At 54.8% G+C, this 14,200-nt stretch overlaps 1 protein-coding gene across 9 annotated transcripts in view; it reads left to right on the top strand.

Moving 5' to 3' along the window:
- The window catches only part of DLG4 (discs large MAGUK scaffold protein 4), an 85,441-nt gene that overhangs the window by 26,478 nt on the left and 44,763 nt on the right, over positions 1 to 14,200 (top strand). For 4 of the 9 annotated variants that reach the window (XM_056863508.1, XM_056863507.1, XM_056863505.1 and 1 more), the window contains exon 1: positions 10,674 to 10,807. The exons of the other annotated variants lie outside the window; for them this stretch is intronic. In XM_056863508.1, coding sequence (XP_056719486.1) covers positions 10,691 to 10,807 — 117 coding nt within the window. In that variant the 5' untranslated portion in view covers positions 10,674 to 10,690. Of the gene's footprint in view, positions 1 to 10,673; positions 10,808 to 14,200 lie in introns of those variants that run through there. 9 annotated transcript variants of the gene reach the window in all.

Below are 14,200 nucleotides of genomic sequence, written 5' to 3'. Positions count from 1 at the left end.
GAGGAAAGCCCGGAACGAAGGTATGCACATGTCCTAGACTCATGCTTGTTATGTACACTCTGCAGTGTGACACCCACCCACGCGTGCACCGAGGCCTTTTTCTTCCTTGCACACTGGCGCATGAGGCTTTCCGCTTGGCTGTTGCATCAGGGTTGTGCGGCGTCGGCGCCTCTATGCGCATGTGTTCTCTTGCGCTCCCTTTCCGCGAGGGAGCGTTCCCACGAGCGTGTTGGTCACGCCGCGACTGCAACACCCAGGGAGAACTTCCCGATGGCGAAGGGGTCGCGGCGCACCGGGGCCGGAGGCAGCCCCGCCTGCTTGGCCAGCGGAGGCGCGCCGGTCGGCACGGAGCTGCAGCCCGCCCGCCCGCCCGCCGAGCCCCCTCCGGCCCAGGGCGCCGCACCGCTGCGGCGGGTTCCGCCCCCCCTCTCCCCCATGCGCTTCCCACACTGTTCCAGCCATACAAACTTCTGCATCGGAGGCGTGTTTCGCCCCCCCCCCCGAACAGGCGAACCATCCGCAAAGTCTGTGCGCGCAAGAGCATCGCCCCCCCCCCCCCGCCGCACCGGGCACCCAGAGCCGTGCGCCCCACAGCCGCTGCGGGAGCGAACCCCCGCGGGCACGGGCTTTGGAGAGGCGCCCTCTCCCACCCAGGGGTCCCCCGCCCCGCAGGCGCCTCTCCCGCCGCCGCCTCCTCCCCAAAGCACTGCAACGCCCCCCCCGTCCTTCCCCGGGTGCCCCCCCCGTGTCCTCCGCCCCCCACCCCGCTTCTCCTCTTGCATCAAGCGGGAGGCGCCGCTGCGGAGGAGCCCCTGCGCGCCAACGCCGCCGCGTCCCGGCTCGGCTGGCCGGCCCCGCAGCCCCGCGCCTGGCGCGCACCCACCCCGCAGCCCGCCCGCCCGCCCGCCGCAGCGCGCCCGCCGCAGCCGTCCCGCCCGCCTCTCCCCTCCCGCCGTCGCCCTTTCACGTCCCCGCCGTCTGGTCGTGACGGGCGAGCCCCCCCTCCAGCCGCCCCCCCGCCTCCGCCCCCCACCCCCCCATGAAGACGAAGAACAGGCTCTCGTCCATGTGTCTCTGCGTGGTAGGTGTCGCCTCTTCTATCTTTCTCCCCATCCCCCCGCAAGCCCAGCCCCCCCCCCGCGGCAGCGACCACCCCTTTCTGCCACCCCTCTCTCCCCCGCAGCAACAGGTCCGGGGAGGGGAGGGCCCCGGGGGACACACACAGGTGTCACTCTGGGTGATCTGTTGGGAGAGACTCCCCCCACCCCCATACATCACCTCTGGGCCTCAACGTGGAAAAGGTGTGTGCGTGGATGTATGTGTGCTGGGGAGGGTCGCTGAATGCTCCACCGTCCCCCAATATTCAAAGCATCTTGTATAGGGCATCTGGTACCAGGCATATTTAAGCATAAAGATATATCTCCCAATATCTATGTTTTAAATTGTGTTGGCTTATTATTGTCAATAAATAATAACAACATGGTATGCTAATTCAGGAGGAATCCCAACCCCCCCTTCCTTTCCTGGACAGGCCAACGCCAAAGACTGCCTTTCTGAGCTCACCCCTCCCCAAAGGTTCCACCCCCACCCAGCAATTCCTGCTGCCAGAATCCAGGGCCCCTGATCTCCCCGGGCCCATTGGCACAACCACACCTCATGCCATGGTTCTGTGTCTGTCCCCGTAGGAAGGCTGGCATCCAGGAACCACCCCCCCCCAGACAGGAAGTGGTGGTGTCATCCTCAGCAAAATGTGGTCTGCACCCCCACATCCCACATATGCCCATTCCCAAGAAATGTTCTTTCACATTTCTCCTTCTCCAATTGAGTCAGTTCTACCCCCCAACTCAGTTTTCCCGCCCAAGTTGTTGAAAGCCCCCCAGTTCAGAGGTACTGTTCTACCTCCCAGTTCTAAACATCCTCACGGCCAGCAGGATTGACTTCCTGTCCCCCCCGAGGACACCCCCCAAACAAGACTCCTCTTTCTTATAATAAAATCAGAGACCTTGAGAACATCAAGAATCACCTTCAACTCCTCCCCCCCCACACACAAATTCCTGTGCCAAAGCCACCCCAAAAACCCGTAACTGACCCCTGGGACGGGATGTGCCTCGGTTTCCCTGCTGCTATCAAACTGGTGGCTCCCCACCCCCCAAAGGACTGGCCTTGCAGCTTGAAATTTGGAAACTGCTGTGGCTTGCGGGGTCGTGCCAGTGAAACCAGGCAAGTCTTGCTGTTTGTGGAATGTGTTGCGCCGAGAAGCATCAGTGTGCTCTCCATTTGATCAGTTAGCTCTGGTGGCCTCAGAGTGGCAATGAATGGCTAGGAACTTTGGCAGGGCGGGGTGAAGGTGGCATTTTTCTTATCCCTCTCCTTCACCCTCCGACTGAACCCTCTTGCATGCTGCCGTTCGCTACTCTGGTTTGTAAGGTCTGAGCAGGCGATGCCACCCAGTAGGGCTGCCCGACCTCCAGATGGGGCTTGGAGATGTCCCGCAATCTAGTCTCCAGATGACATTGAGGAGAAAAGGGCTGCTTTGGAGGGTGGAGGTCTGTCCCCTCCCCAGGCTCCACCCCAAAATCTCCAGGAATTTTCCAGCCCAGAGTTGGCAACCCTTCTGCCCAGGTGCCTGCCCCCCCACACACACACACATCCCTGGCACAGGGCTGGGCATAGAGGCTCTCAGACAGATGAAAGAGTGCCGCTTCTCTTCCGTCTGCCATGTTTGCAAAGTTGTTGATAGGAAAATCTGACCTCAACTTCTGTTGCAAGATCCTCCCCTTGTTCAGCAAATCCTTTTTTTGTTTCTTTTTTAATGTTTTCATTTCTTATTACTGAACAGGAAATTAAGAGTCTTCTGAGGCTTCTGTATATTATCTGAACTTTCTCCAGATGAATGATAAATTTATGTTTCTGGCTGAAACAAAAAAAAATTCGAATGGCCATGTACTCATTGCATGTACTCATCATATAAATGGATGTGGGAAGCAGAAGGGGGGTCTGTACTTTTTAAAAAAGCTTTTCAACTTCTGTTTGTGAGAAAGACGGATTATTGAACATGTTTGCGCAGCAGTGATTTCATCGGAAGTACAACCAGGTCCATATTGTGAGATGGCTTCTTTTTTTTTTTCTTCTTCTTTTTTTAAGGCAGGAGTTGTGGTCAGTTTGTTTGGCATGTCCAGGCTCAGAATCGAAGTGAGGTAGTTGCTTCAGGAAGCAGTGTTTTTGGTACCCAAAGAGGAAGGAGAAACATTTGGTCTTTCAGAGAGTTCACCTCCACTAGTCTCCCCCGCACCCCAGCGTACTACCTTCATTTTCAAATCTGTCAAGGTTTGCCTCTGATTCTGGGTTGTTTCCCTTCCATGCAGATTAAACTCTGTTTTCTGTTCTCAGGTTAATCCCAAATCCACTCCCAAGGACAATTGAGCTTAAGTAGACTCTTTTGCAGAGAGGGGGAGATGAAACCAACCCAGTTTACTCCCCCCCCCATCATTCTGCCCCGACCAATCACATTTGGCTCACCTCAGGTCAAGGAGGCAAGCAGAGAGGATGCAGCCCTTAAATGCTGCCCTGTAGACTTGCAGCGTCTGTGTCTGGGAGTATACTTCATAATGGCTTGGCCCGAGGCCTAGTGGTTAGAGGTGTTCCAAGGTGTTTATATGTAATCTGTTGGTGTGCCTAGGGTTGCCAACCTACAGGTAGGATCCGGAGATCCCCTGGAATTACAACTGATCTCCAGGCCACAGTGGTCAGTTCCCTTTGAGAAAATGGCTGCTTTGGCCATTGGAGTCTATAGCGTTATACCCTGCCCTCCTCAGGCTCCACCCCCACATGAACACATGGGCCATTTCTGCATGGGAGGTTTTGCCTTGAATTTGCCACTCTCTAAATGCACATTTTCCCCATCCGAATTCTTAAAACTCCAAAATAAGCCCCCATTCAGAGTTCTGAGAATTCAGATGGGGGAAATGTGCATTTAGAGAGCAGCAAATCCAAGGCAAAACCTCCCATGCAGAAATGGCCATGAACACACATGAAGCTGCCTTCTACTGAATCAGACCTTTGGTCCATCAAAGTTAGTCTTGTCTACTCAGACCGGCAGCTGCTCTCCGGGGTCTCAGGCAGAGGTCTTTCACGTCACCTACTCGCCTATTCCCTTTAACCGGAGATGCCACTGGGGATTGAACCTGGGACCTTCTGCATGCCAAGCAGATGCTCTCCCACTGAGCCACTGCCCTCCCCAAATAATATTGAACGCACAAAGCTGCCTTCTACTGAATCAGACCCTTGGTTCATCAAAGTCAGTATTGTCTACTCAGACCGGCGGTGGCTCTCCAGGGTCTCAGGCAGGGGTCTTTCACATTGCCTACTTGCCTGGATCCTTTAAATGGAGATGCTGCCGGGGACCGAACCTGGGACCTTCTGCATACCAAGCAGATGCTCTACCACTGAGCCACGGCCCCTCCCCAATATCTCCAGGAATTTTCCATCACAGAGTTGGCAACCCTAGACTCTTTATGCAAGTCATTCAACAACACTTGACAGCGAGCAGCGGATGTGTGAACGAACCTCCTCAAGATGTATTACCTCCGAAGTGAGGTGAGGTGACTTGAATGTTCTGAGGCACCACATTCGCTCGCCCCCATGCTGGTCGCTGAAGAGAAGCACCGCCCCACTTCGGCTCTCTGCTTGGTGCAGACGACTGTACCATGTCAGCTGTCTGCAACTGTTACGCCGTTGGTCTCTGCGCATGTGCACCTCAGGGTGTAAAGGTTGTTCTTTGGTGGTGCCGCGGCACCTGGGACTCACGGCTGTGTGGTTCCTTGTGACAGGAACGTGGCCTGCTGCTGCGGCACTGTGTTTTGCAGGTGTGTCGCTGCGTGGGGGGATCCAGCTGCATCTCTGGGGCCCGTTCCGCTGGAGGAGGGGGGTGTTGCTGCCTCTCCTCTCCATGGGGGGGGGGGAGAATTGCTGATTAACATCAGGGATTAATGAGCTCAGATTAGCCCACGCAGACCAGGCCTGGCGGACATGGTTGTGGGAAGGAAGGACGCGGTGAGGAGGAGAGAAGTTTGCTGACTCATCTCTTCCCTTCGATGATTGATTTTTTTTGGGGGGGGAGTCTCAGGGGGAAAGGCAGCCTTCTGGTTCAAACACACCGTCCCGCTAATCCCATAGTTGGGGGGTGTCTATCCTTTAATGAGCAAAAGGCACTCTGCACATGTTCAGGCTCTTTTCTCTCCAGCAGGTTCAAAGGAGATAAAAAGCTCCCAAAATAAAATGGGGAACCGATGCTCGAGTAGCAAGAGGGAGATTGTGGCCCTTGAAATCAAGTGGAGCTGGGGTGTCCCTTCCCTGCCCCCCTTACTTAAGAATCTATTTTGGCCCTCAGTTGTGGAATCTAAGAGGCAGTTTTATTATGTTCTTTTTAGTCCGCCTTTCTCACAGGGACTCAAGGCAGATCATACAGACTGTGTACAAGCAACAAAATGGGACATTCAAGAAACAATGCAGTAGGATTTTGATTGTAGAAGTCTGGGGCCAGCCAGAATTCTAAAAGATAGAAACTGAAGTGTAGCATAAGTATTAATATGACATATTGGTGGTAGTAGAAAGTGCTGTCAAGTCAAATCTTATTTATGGCAACCCCTGGTGGGGTTTTTAAGGCCAGAGATTATCACACACACAAAACGCCTTTGCAAAAAAAAAGAAGTAAGATGTGTTATCTGCTCTGACTGGTACCAGAAAGAAGTGTAGAGTTTGCATTACATCGGTGTCCAGTAGAGGGTGCAGTACACCCAGGAATAATTGCCTCCCCCCCCCCACCATATTTACAGGCTGACCCCTTAGCATAGCGCCCTCTGGGGTACAGCATAGTTATGTACCTTGGAAGGGCAAACTGACCTGGAAGTGTGAACATTTGTGTACCTCTCAGGAATCCTGCCGATAGGTTTGCAAGGAGTTTTTCTCTTGCATGCAAAAGCCATTTATGGGGGGAGGAGGGTATAGCTAATTGTTGTGCCCTCCCCTCTCATGATCTGCCTAAGTTCACAGAATCAGCATAGCTGACAGATGGCCATCTAGCCTCTGCTTAAGAGCCTCCAAAGAAAGAGAGCCCACCACCTCCCGAGGAAGCCTGTTCCGCAACCGCTCTTAACGGTTAGAAAGTTCTTCTTAACATTTAGCCGGAAACTCTTTTGATTTAATTTCAACCCGTTGGCTCTGGTCTGACCTTGGACAACAGAAAACAACTCGGCACCATCCTCTATAGGACAGCCCTTCAAGTGACATACCCGATTTGGAAGGGAATTGTCTTTATTTTTATTTTTTTATTTATAGCCTGCCTTTCTCACTGAGACTAAAGACAGGTTGCAGATATGAAAAATAAAGTCAAACAATGGGCAGGACGAGGACCAAAGAGTCGGCAGGCAAAGAAGGCAAATGATAAAAAGCTGTCTAAGGCCACAAGCCAAACAGTCTAAGGTTTGACGTGCCCTGCTGAAGAGAGGGTCTCAAAGAAGGTTGCTTTGAACTGTAGTAAAAGGGAGCAGCAGGAGAATGCAAGTCATCTTGTTTGGGGGCTTCCTAGAGGCACCTGGTTGGCCACTGTGTGTGAACAGACTGCTGGACTTGATGGGCCTCCTGGGTCTGACCCAGCAGGGCCTTTCTTATGTTCTTATAGATATTGGTCCTGATGCATACCTATTATCTCCAGTATTTGGGGAGCATGCCTATCATATTAGGTGCTGTGGAACACGGGTAGGATAATGTGCTGCAGTCATCTTGTTTGGGGGCTTCCTAGAGGCACCTGCTTGGCCACTGTGTGAACAGACAGTTGGACTTGATGGGCCTGGGTCTGATCCAGCAGGGCCTTTCTTATGTTCTTATGAATACTAGTCATGATGCATAGCTATTCTCTCCAGGATCAGAGGAGCATGCCGAATATATGAGGTGCTGTGGAACACGGGCAGCATAATGCTGCTGCAGTCGTCTTGTTTGTGGGCTTCCTTGAGGCACCTGGTTGGCCACTGTGTGAACAGACTGCTGGGCCTTGGTCTGCTCCAGCAGGGCTTTCCTTATGTTATGTTCTTATGATGTGTGGAGGAGACATTTCAACAGACTACAGAACTATCCCTTATAGAAGCAACCTCATAGACTAACATAATTATACCAGTGTTTTTACCCCTGAACATTTCTGTTTTTCACTTTTTGTGTAATGATAGATCCTGAGCGTAACGTCTAACCCCAGATAAACACTTTACTCTGCTCTGGTTAGACCTCAGCTAGAGTACTGTGTACAGTTTTGGGCACCGCAGTTTAAGAAAGATATAGAGAAGCTGGATCGTGTCCAGAGGAGGGCAACAAAGATGGTGAGGGGTCTGGAGACCAAGTCCTATAAGGAAAGGTTGAAGGAGCTGGGTATGTTTAGCCTGAAGAGGAGAAGACTGAGAGGGGATATGATAACCATCTTCAAGTACTTGAAGAGCTGTCATATTGAGGATGGTGCCAAATTGTTTTCTGTTGCCCCAGTAGGTTGGACCAGAACCAACAGGTTGAAACTAAATCAAAAGAGTTTTCGTCTAGACATTAGGAAGAATTTTCTAACAGTTAGAGTGGTTCCTCAGTGGAACAGACTTCCTCGAGAGGTGGGAAGTGCTCCTTCCCTGGAGGTTTTTAAGAAGAGGCTATATGGCCATCTGTCAGCAGTGCTGATTCTATGACCTTAGGCAGTTCATGGGAGGGAGGGCATCTTGGCCATCTTCTGGGCATGTAGTAGAAGTCACTGGGGGTGTGGGGGGGAGGTAGTTGTGAAATTCCTGCATTGTGCCGGGTATTGGACTAGATGACCCTGGTGGTCCCTTCCAACTCTATGATTCTAAATGGGGTGCGGGGACATCATGTCTGCCCTTGGCTTTCACCCAGCCGGAGTGGAGTTCTGGGGCTTTTCCTTCCCTCGCTCCCTCCCCATTTTCACTCTGTGTCTCTGCTTTGGCATCTGCTCTGGTAATCCTATTGTGGCCACAAACATTCCTGATTAAACTGCCAAGGCGTTGTCTACAAGGTTTTATCTGCAGGCAAAGCCAGCTGGCTAGGGCAGGGGCATGTTCTTGCACATTGGGAAGGAGCAAAGGGAGGGGGGAAATGAATGTTTCATGTGCTTCTTGTTAGGAAATCTTTCAAAATTTCTTTCCCACCTCCGAGCATCACTGAATTTGCAAAGTAGTACCCACAATAAAATTAATGGTCAGACAAAGAACCCACAAGACAATTTGCATCCATCAATCCATTGTCAATGCTGTTCAAAATGGTCAGCTATCTGCAAGCTGCCAAGGTCTTCCCTTGGTAAAATGGTCTTGGTAAAAGGTCTTCCCTTGGTAAAATGCTCCATGTGGAGGGGGCCACTGGTAAGAAGGCCCCACAACTAGTAACCCTCTCAATAAGCCCTCATCCCAAAAATCGTTCAAGCAGGCATGGCTGCTGGGTGCAGAGCTTCTTTGGGTATTGTTACAATCTTCCCTCTCTGAAGAAAAAAAAAATCCAGTATATTGAGGGTCTGACTGTCACCCTCCGCCAACTACACTAGACTAGGTTGCAGTCTGTGTTTTATGCCCCTTGCCACCCTGACGCCCTCCCAAGTTCAGCGTGGCGGTCTTGTGGAACTTCATATTGGGCTGATTCCCAACACACCTGCCAGGCGGGCCAGGAGGAGTCCCGTAGCTGAGGACAGCTACTGAAAAACGTGCAACCCAAGTGGGAGGGCCCGCGTGGCAGATGGCAAGCCGAGGGGGCTCTTGTATCTCTTGTGGAATGGGTTAGAGGGAAGGGGCATGGTTAACAATCTGACTGGATGCTCCTCGGGGCAGAGACTTGCTACCTGCGTTGTGCGGCAAAGCACAACCTGTCCATCACTGGGATGGATGTTGGCTCTGCAGTGGGGGACAGGAAGGCTGCCTTGGGGGCATCTACAGAGGGGAGATAGAGGGTGAGTTGGGAATGGAGATGGCATAGAACTGGGGGGACAGAATTTGTGAGGCACGCCGCTCGAGGCCCTGGGCCGGGTGAATTTCTGTCCCACTGACTCCCGATGCACAGGGCGTGTCTTGGATCCCCACCACTTCTCCACAAACTAGCGCCAGGTTCATACTTTTACCCTAAGTGTCAAACTCAATTGTTACGAGGGCTGGATATGACATAAATGCCATTTATGCCATTTGGCATAAATGCCATTTGGTCAGGCCCAGATCCTAGTCTAACCCTGTCACTGCTACACCATGCGGGCTCTCACAACAACCCTGTGAGGTAGATTAAGTGTCTGAGGGAGTACGATTGGCCCAGGGTTGCTCAGCGAAGTTAATGGCAAAGTGAAGATTTGAACCCGGCTCTCCAGACACACTGTACTGCCTCACAGGGCTCTCCTGCATGTGTGAACTAGGCCTGAATGAATGCAGGGGAGTACAAAGGGAGACTTGAGAGGGGTTTGTGCCAGGGGAGTGGGGAGAATCTGGGAACAGCGGAGCCCAGCCACCTCAGGCCAAGGAGTCCAGGGCCTCATTTCCTACACGAGGCTTTCTGGAGATCCACAAGCAAAAGGGGGAAGACTATTTTAACAAGTAAAATATTTTATATACGTGTGTGTGAACATGATGGGTGTGCATAAGGGTGGAATCTGTGGCTTGTTCTGAGTATTAATGGAAGGGGTGGCCACCTTTTTAGGGATTGGGCAGGTTGTCAGCCGATGTTCCTAGAGCGAAGCATGCTGGACCAGGATGAGGGGTGCTAGAAGAAAGTGTTAAGTCTAGGCAGGGAGATGCTCTGAATCTCTTGCAACTGCTCTGCAAGAAGCCGCACTCCAGGGGCTGCTTCTGGGGATCCAGTTCCCCTCTGAAGGTCAGCCCTGCCAGTACACAAAAGATACTGCAAAATACATCAAGCACCTTCAAGACCTCATTTGTGGTTGCCCCTGACATGGTGGCCTCGATGGTACAAAGGATGATAAGGGGAGGGGCAGTGGCATCTTAGGCAGGGCACCTTGGCCATCTTCTGGGCATGGAGTAGAGGTCGCTGGGGGTGCGGGTGGGGGGAGGTAGTTTGGAATTTCCCTTAGTTTCTTGAAAAAAATGCAACTGACAATTAACTTTAAGATAAGTACCACAACAGTGCTATGGAATATAATTAATTCTAACATCTTATAACAAGTTTTGCGCTTTTATTTTTTCTACAAGACATCTGTTTTTGAAAACTGGTTTGCAACGGGGGGCACGAGTCGTTAGCCTTGCCCAGGGCGCAAAAAGGACGGCCCCGGCCCTGCTCCGGCCTCCCTCTGCCCTGTGTGAAAGGGTGCTTCCCTGGTCTCTCCGACCCCCCCCCCGTTTCTACGAGGGGAGGGGGCTTCCGCCCCTTTCCTCTGCGCACGTCGCCCAAGGACTCTGCCAACAGGTAGCTGAACAAAGCCTCCCCGTCCAGAGGCGGTGTACCCCGGCAGGGCGCGCGGCCCTCTCGGAAGCGCCGGGCTGTCCCACGCAGGCTGGACGGAGCCTGGGCGCGCAGGGGACGCGGCCCCCGCGGGGAGGGAGGGAGGAGGGAGGGAGGCCGGCCCGGGCGGGGCGAGGCGGGGCGGGCGGAGGCAGGGAGGGAGGGAGCAAAGGCGGGCGGGCAGGTGCGGGGCCCATGGCGGGCCGGCGGGGCGAGGGCGATGGGCCTGAACGGCGTCTCGCCGCCCTTCCGCAAGCTGGGCTGCTTCTCGCCCGTGCTGTGCCAGTGCAAGGTCACCTGCAGCAACCGCACCCTCTCGCTCGTCTTCGGCTGCAAGGTAGGCGGGCGGGCGGGCGGAGGCGCGGGGCGGACCCCGGCCCGGCCTAGCCGCCGGTGCGGAGCCAGCCGGCCGCCCGCCCGGGCTGGCGTCGCCTGGCCCCTCCGGGGCGGAGGGCGCGGGATGCCGGCGCGCGCTCCGGGGCTGGAGCCCCGGAGCGCGCGCCGGCATCCCGCGCCCTCCGCCCCGGAGGGGCCAGGCGACGCCAGCCCGGGCGGGGCTTGGGCAGGACCCGGGCGGGGGTCGCGCCGGGCAGCCCCCCTCCCGAGCCGCCCTGATCTTCTCCAGGGGGGGCTGCGCTCTGGAGACGCGGTTGCGATGCCCGCCGCTCTGCAGGCTGCTCCTGGGGGAAGCGGAGCCCTGGAAAGGGCCCTGGGGCGCTCCGTGCGCGCGCGGGGGTGTGTGTGTGTGTGTGTGCCTGCCTGGGCTTGCCAACTCCAGGTTGGGAATTTCCTGGAGATTTGGGGGTTTAGGGAGGGGCTTCAGCGGGGCCGGTTGCCCCAGCGTGCGCTCTCCAGAGCAGCCTGTTTCTCCAGCGGGGCTGATCTCCGTCCCGGAGAGCAGTCGTCGTGCCGGGAGGATTCCAGGCCCCAGGTGGAGGTTGGCTGCTCTTGGGGCCCTTCCCCTTGGCACCCCACCTCGAGCTCGGAGCCTGGGCGCACCGGATGGGTTCCCTACCCTGGACTTGGAGTGGTGTTGCCTATGGAGGGGGAATCTTTAGTTTTGCGGCCAGCAAGGAGCTTGGGTGTGCGCCTGGTGTGTGGGGGGGTGGGGGATCTCTGAGCTGACTTTAATCTTCCCTAGGCTGGTTCTTGTCCTTGCAAAATCCTGGCGAGTTTGTGAACCTGGGATTAGGCGCTGTAATCTGCTGACACGGAGCGAAGGAGGGGCGCGATCCGGCACCCACGACAAGCCAGGGAGGGAGGGAGGCTGGAAGTGACCGAGGGATGGGGAGCCTGCAGCCAGGCCGCTCCCCGGCATCCCATCCCTGCCGCTAAACCTCTGTTCTGAGTCTGAACCCTATGCATGCGCGCACACACACACGCAGCCCCAGCCTGCCCCCCACCGCCCTGGCTTTCCTTCCCTTTTAAGCTTCCTTATCAAAGCTGGAGAGAGAAGATCAAAGAAGGGAGCCCGGAGGCGGAGTCCCCAAGTGTGGAAGAACATGGGGGCGGGGGCGGCTGGCAGGCAGCAGATGGGAGAGCCCAGGTAGAAGTGGGGGGATTTTCTGGGGATTTGGGGGGGGGAGGCTCCTTTGGTAAACCTCTTCTACAGCTGCTGGAGAGAGGGAATTACAGGAGCCGGGAGTGGAAATGTGGGGGGGGGGGGCTTCCTCCTTACGCTGAGGTGACCCAGGGAGAAGGGAGGCCTCCAGTTTCTTCCCCCGCGGTGGGCACTGGCACTTTCCGGGGTTCCAGGCAAGGCGGGGCCACCCCCAAGGCCGGCTCCTGCAGGTGACAGGCCGAGCGGGAAAAGCCCTCTCTGCCCTGCTGCTGCTGCCCCTCCAGAGGAACTGGTTGGCTGTTGTGTGAGACGGGATGCTAGACTGGGTGGACCCTCACCGGTCTGGTCTGGTCTGGTCCAGTAGGGCTCTTCTGGTGCTCTGATCAGGGGAAGGCCTCTGCCTCTCTGCCCTCTTGTTGGACCTCTAGAGGAAGTGGTTGGCCACTGTGTGGAACAGGATGCTGGACTGGATGGGCCCTCACTGGTCTGATCCAGCAGGCTCTTCTGATGCTCTAATAGTGTCATTCGGTCTAGTATATAGGTGCTAGGTGAAAATTAGTGCTCCGTGACAAATTTCTCTCCTGAAAAGTGCTCCGTGACTCAAAAAGTTTGGGAACCGCTGGCCTAGGCTGATCCTGCATTGACCAGGGGTTGGACTAAATGGCCTCTATGGACACTTCCAACTCTTTGATTCTACGTGATGAGCAAATGCTGGTTTGCCCTGAGACTCAGCTGGTGCACAGTGAAGTGTGAACATTTCCTGAACTGGAAGAAACTGCTGTTTGTTTGGCGAGTGTAGGGACTTTAACAAATTGTGGTTTGTTCCTTGCCTCAAACATAGTGTTTTAACCAAGACACATGAAGCTGCTTTATCCTGAGTCAGACCCTCGGTCCATCAAGGTCAGTCTTGTCAACTCAGCCCTGCAGCAGCTCTCCAGGGTTTCAGGCTGAGGTCCTTCCCATCACCTACTGCTGGTCCTTTTAACTGCAGATGGCAGGGATTGAACCCGGGACATTGAACACATGAAGCTGCCATATACTGAATCAGACCCATGGTCCATCGCAGTATTGTCTACTCAGACCAGCAGCGGCTCTCCAGGGTCTCAGGTAGCGGTCTTTCACATCACCTACTTGCCTGGTCCTTTTAACTGGTGATGCCAGGGATTGAACCTGGGACTTCCTGCGTGCCAAGAAGATGCTCTAAAAACTGAGCCACGGCCCTTCCCAAATTCTGCATGCCAAGCAGATGCTCCTCCCCTGAGCTATGCCCCTCCCAAGAGTGGAGTGCCAGAATTCAGACGTGGCAGGAAAGCCTCATTTTCTTTAAATCTTGGGAAGTCTTCAGCCTGAGTGCCAGGAAGAGAGGGAGAGAGTTTGAGAATCAACCTGGCTTCATCTTGTTGCAGATAAACTGGGCTTGGTTTGTGGTGTCAGCGGGGTCTTCCAAGAGGGCCCCGTTTTAGTTCTGCTGCGTGTCTCTCGGAGGGACGCAGACATTATGGGATGGTTCTGTGTGTGCCATAGCCAAACACATTTTGCATGGAGCAGATGCCTTTGGGCCAATGGTTCTGTCTGCCTCCTCACTTCAGAATATCTGTGTTCTCCAAAGCATCGAATGGGGTTGGCCTGCTCCAGCCAGTGAGGCCCCTGGCCTTGGGCAGGGCTGGTTCAAGGTGTCTTGTGCCCTCCAGCAAGGTATGCCCCCTGGCCCCTCTTGTGTGACTGCTTGTCAGGTCTGAGCCAACACCACAGGGGGCATGACCCAACCAGTGGCAACGAAACAGGCTTCCTCGGGAGGTGGTGAGCTCTCCTATTTTGGAGGTTTTTAAGCAGAGGCTAGATGGCCATCTGTCAGCAATGCTGATTCTATGACCTTAGGCAGTTCATGACAGGGGAGGGGCATCTTGGCCATCTTCTGGGCATGGAGTAAGGGTCACTGGGGGTGTGGAGGGGGAGGTAGTTGTTAATTTCCTGCATTGTGCAGGGGGATGAACTCGATGACCCTGGTGGTCCCTTCCAACTCTGTGATTCTGTGAAAGGTGCAGCTGATGGGCAGGGATGAACCCAGGCATTGCTACTCAGAGCTCCCCCCCCCCGGCTTTGGGGTCTGTTTGTGGGCAGATCGCGTTGGCTTCTGGCACTATGGTGTAGTGGTCTGACAGTAGCCGG

Source organism: Euleptes europaea, chromosome 18, assembly GCF_029931775.1.
Source record: "Euleptes europaea isolate rEulEur1 chromosome 18, rEulEur1.hap1, whole genome shotgun sequence".
Lineage (NCBI taxonomy): Eukaryota > Metazoa > Chordata > Lepidosauria > Squamata > Sphaerodactylidae > Euleptes > Euleptes europaea.
This window is presented reverse-complemented; position numbering and strand designations above follow the sequence as displayed.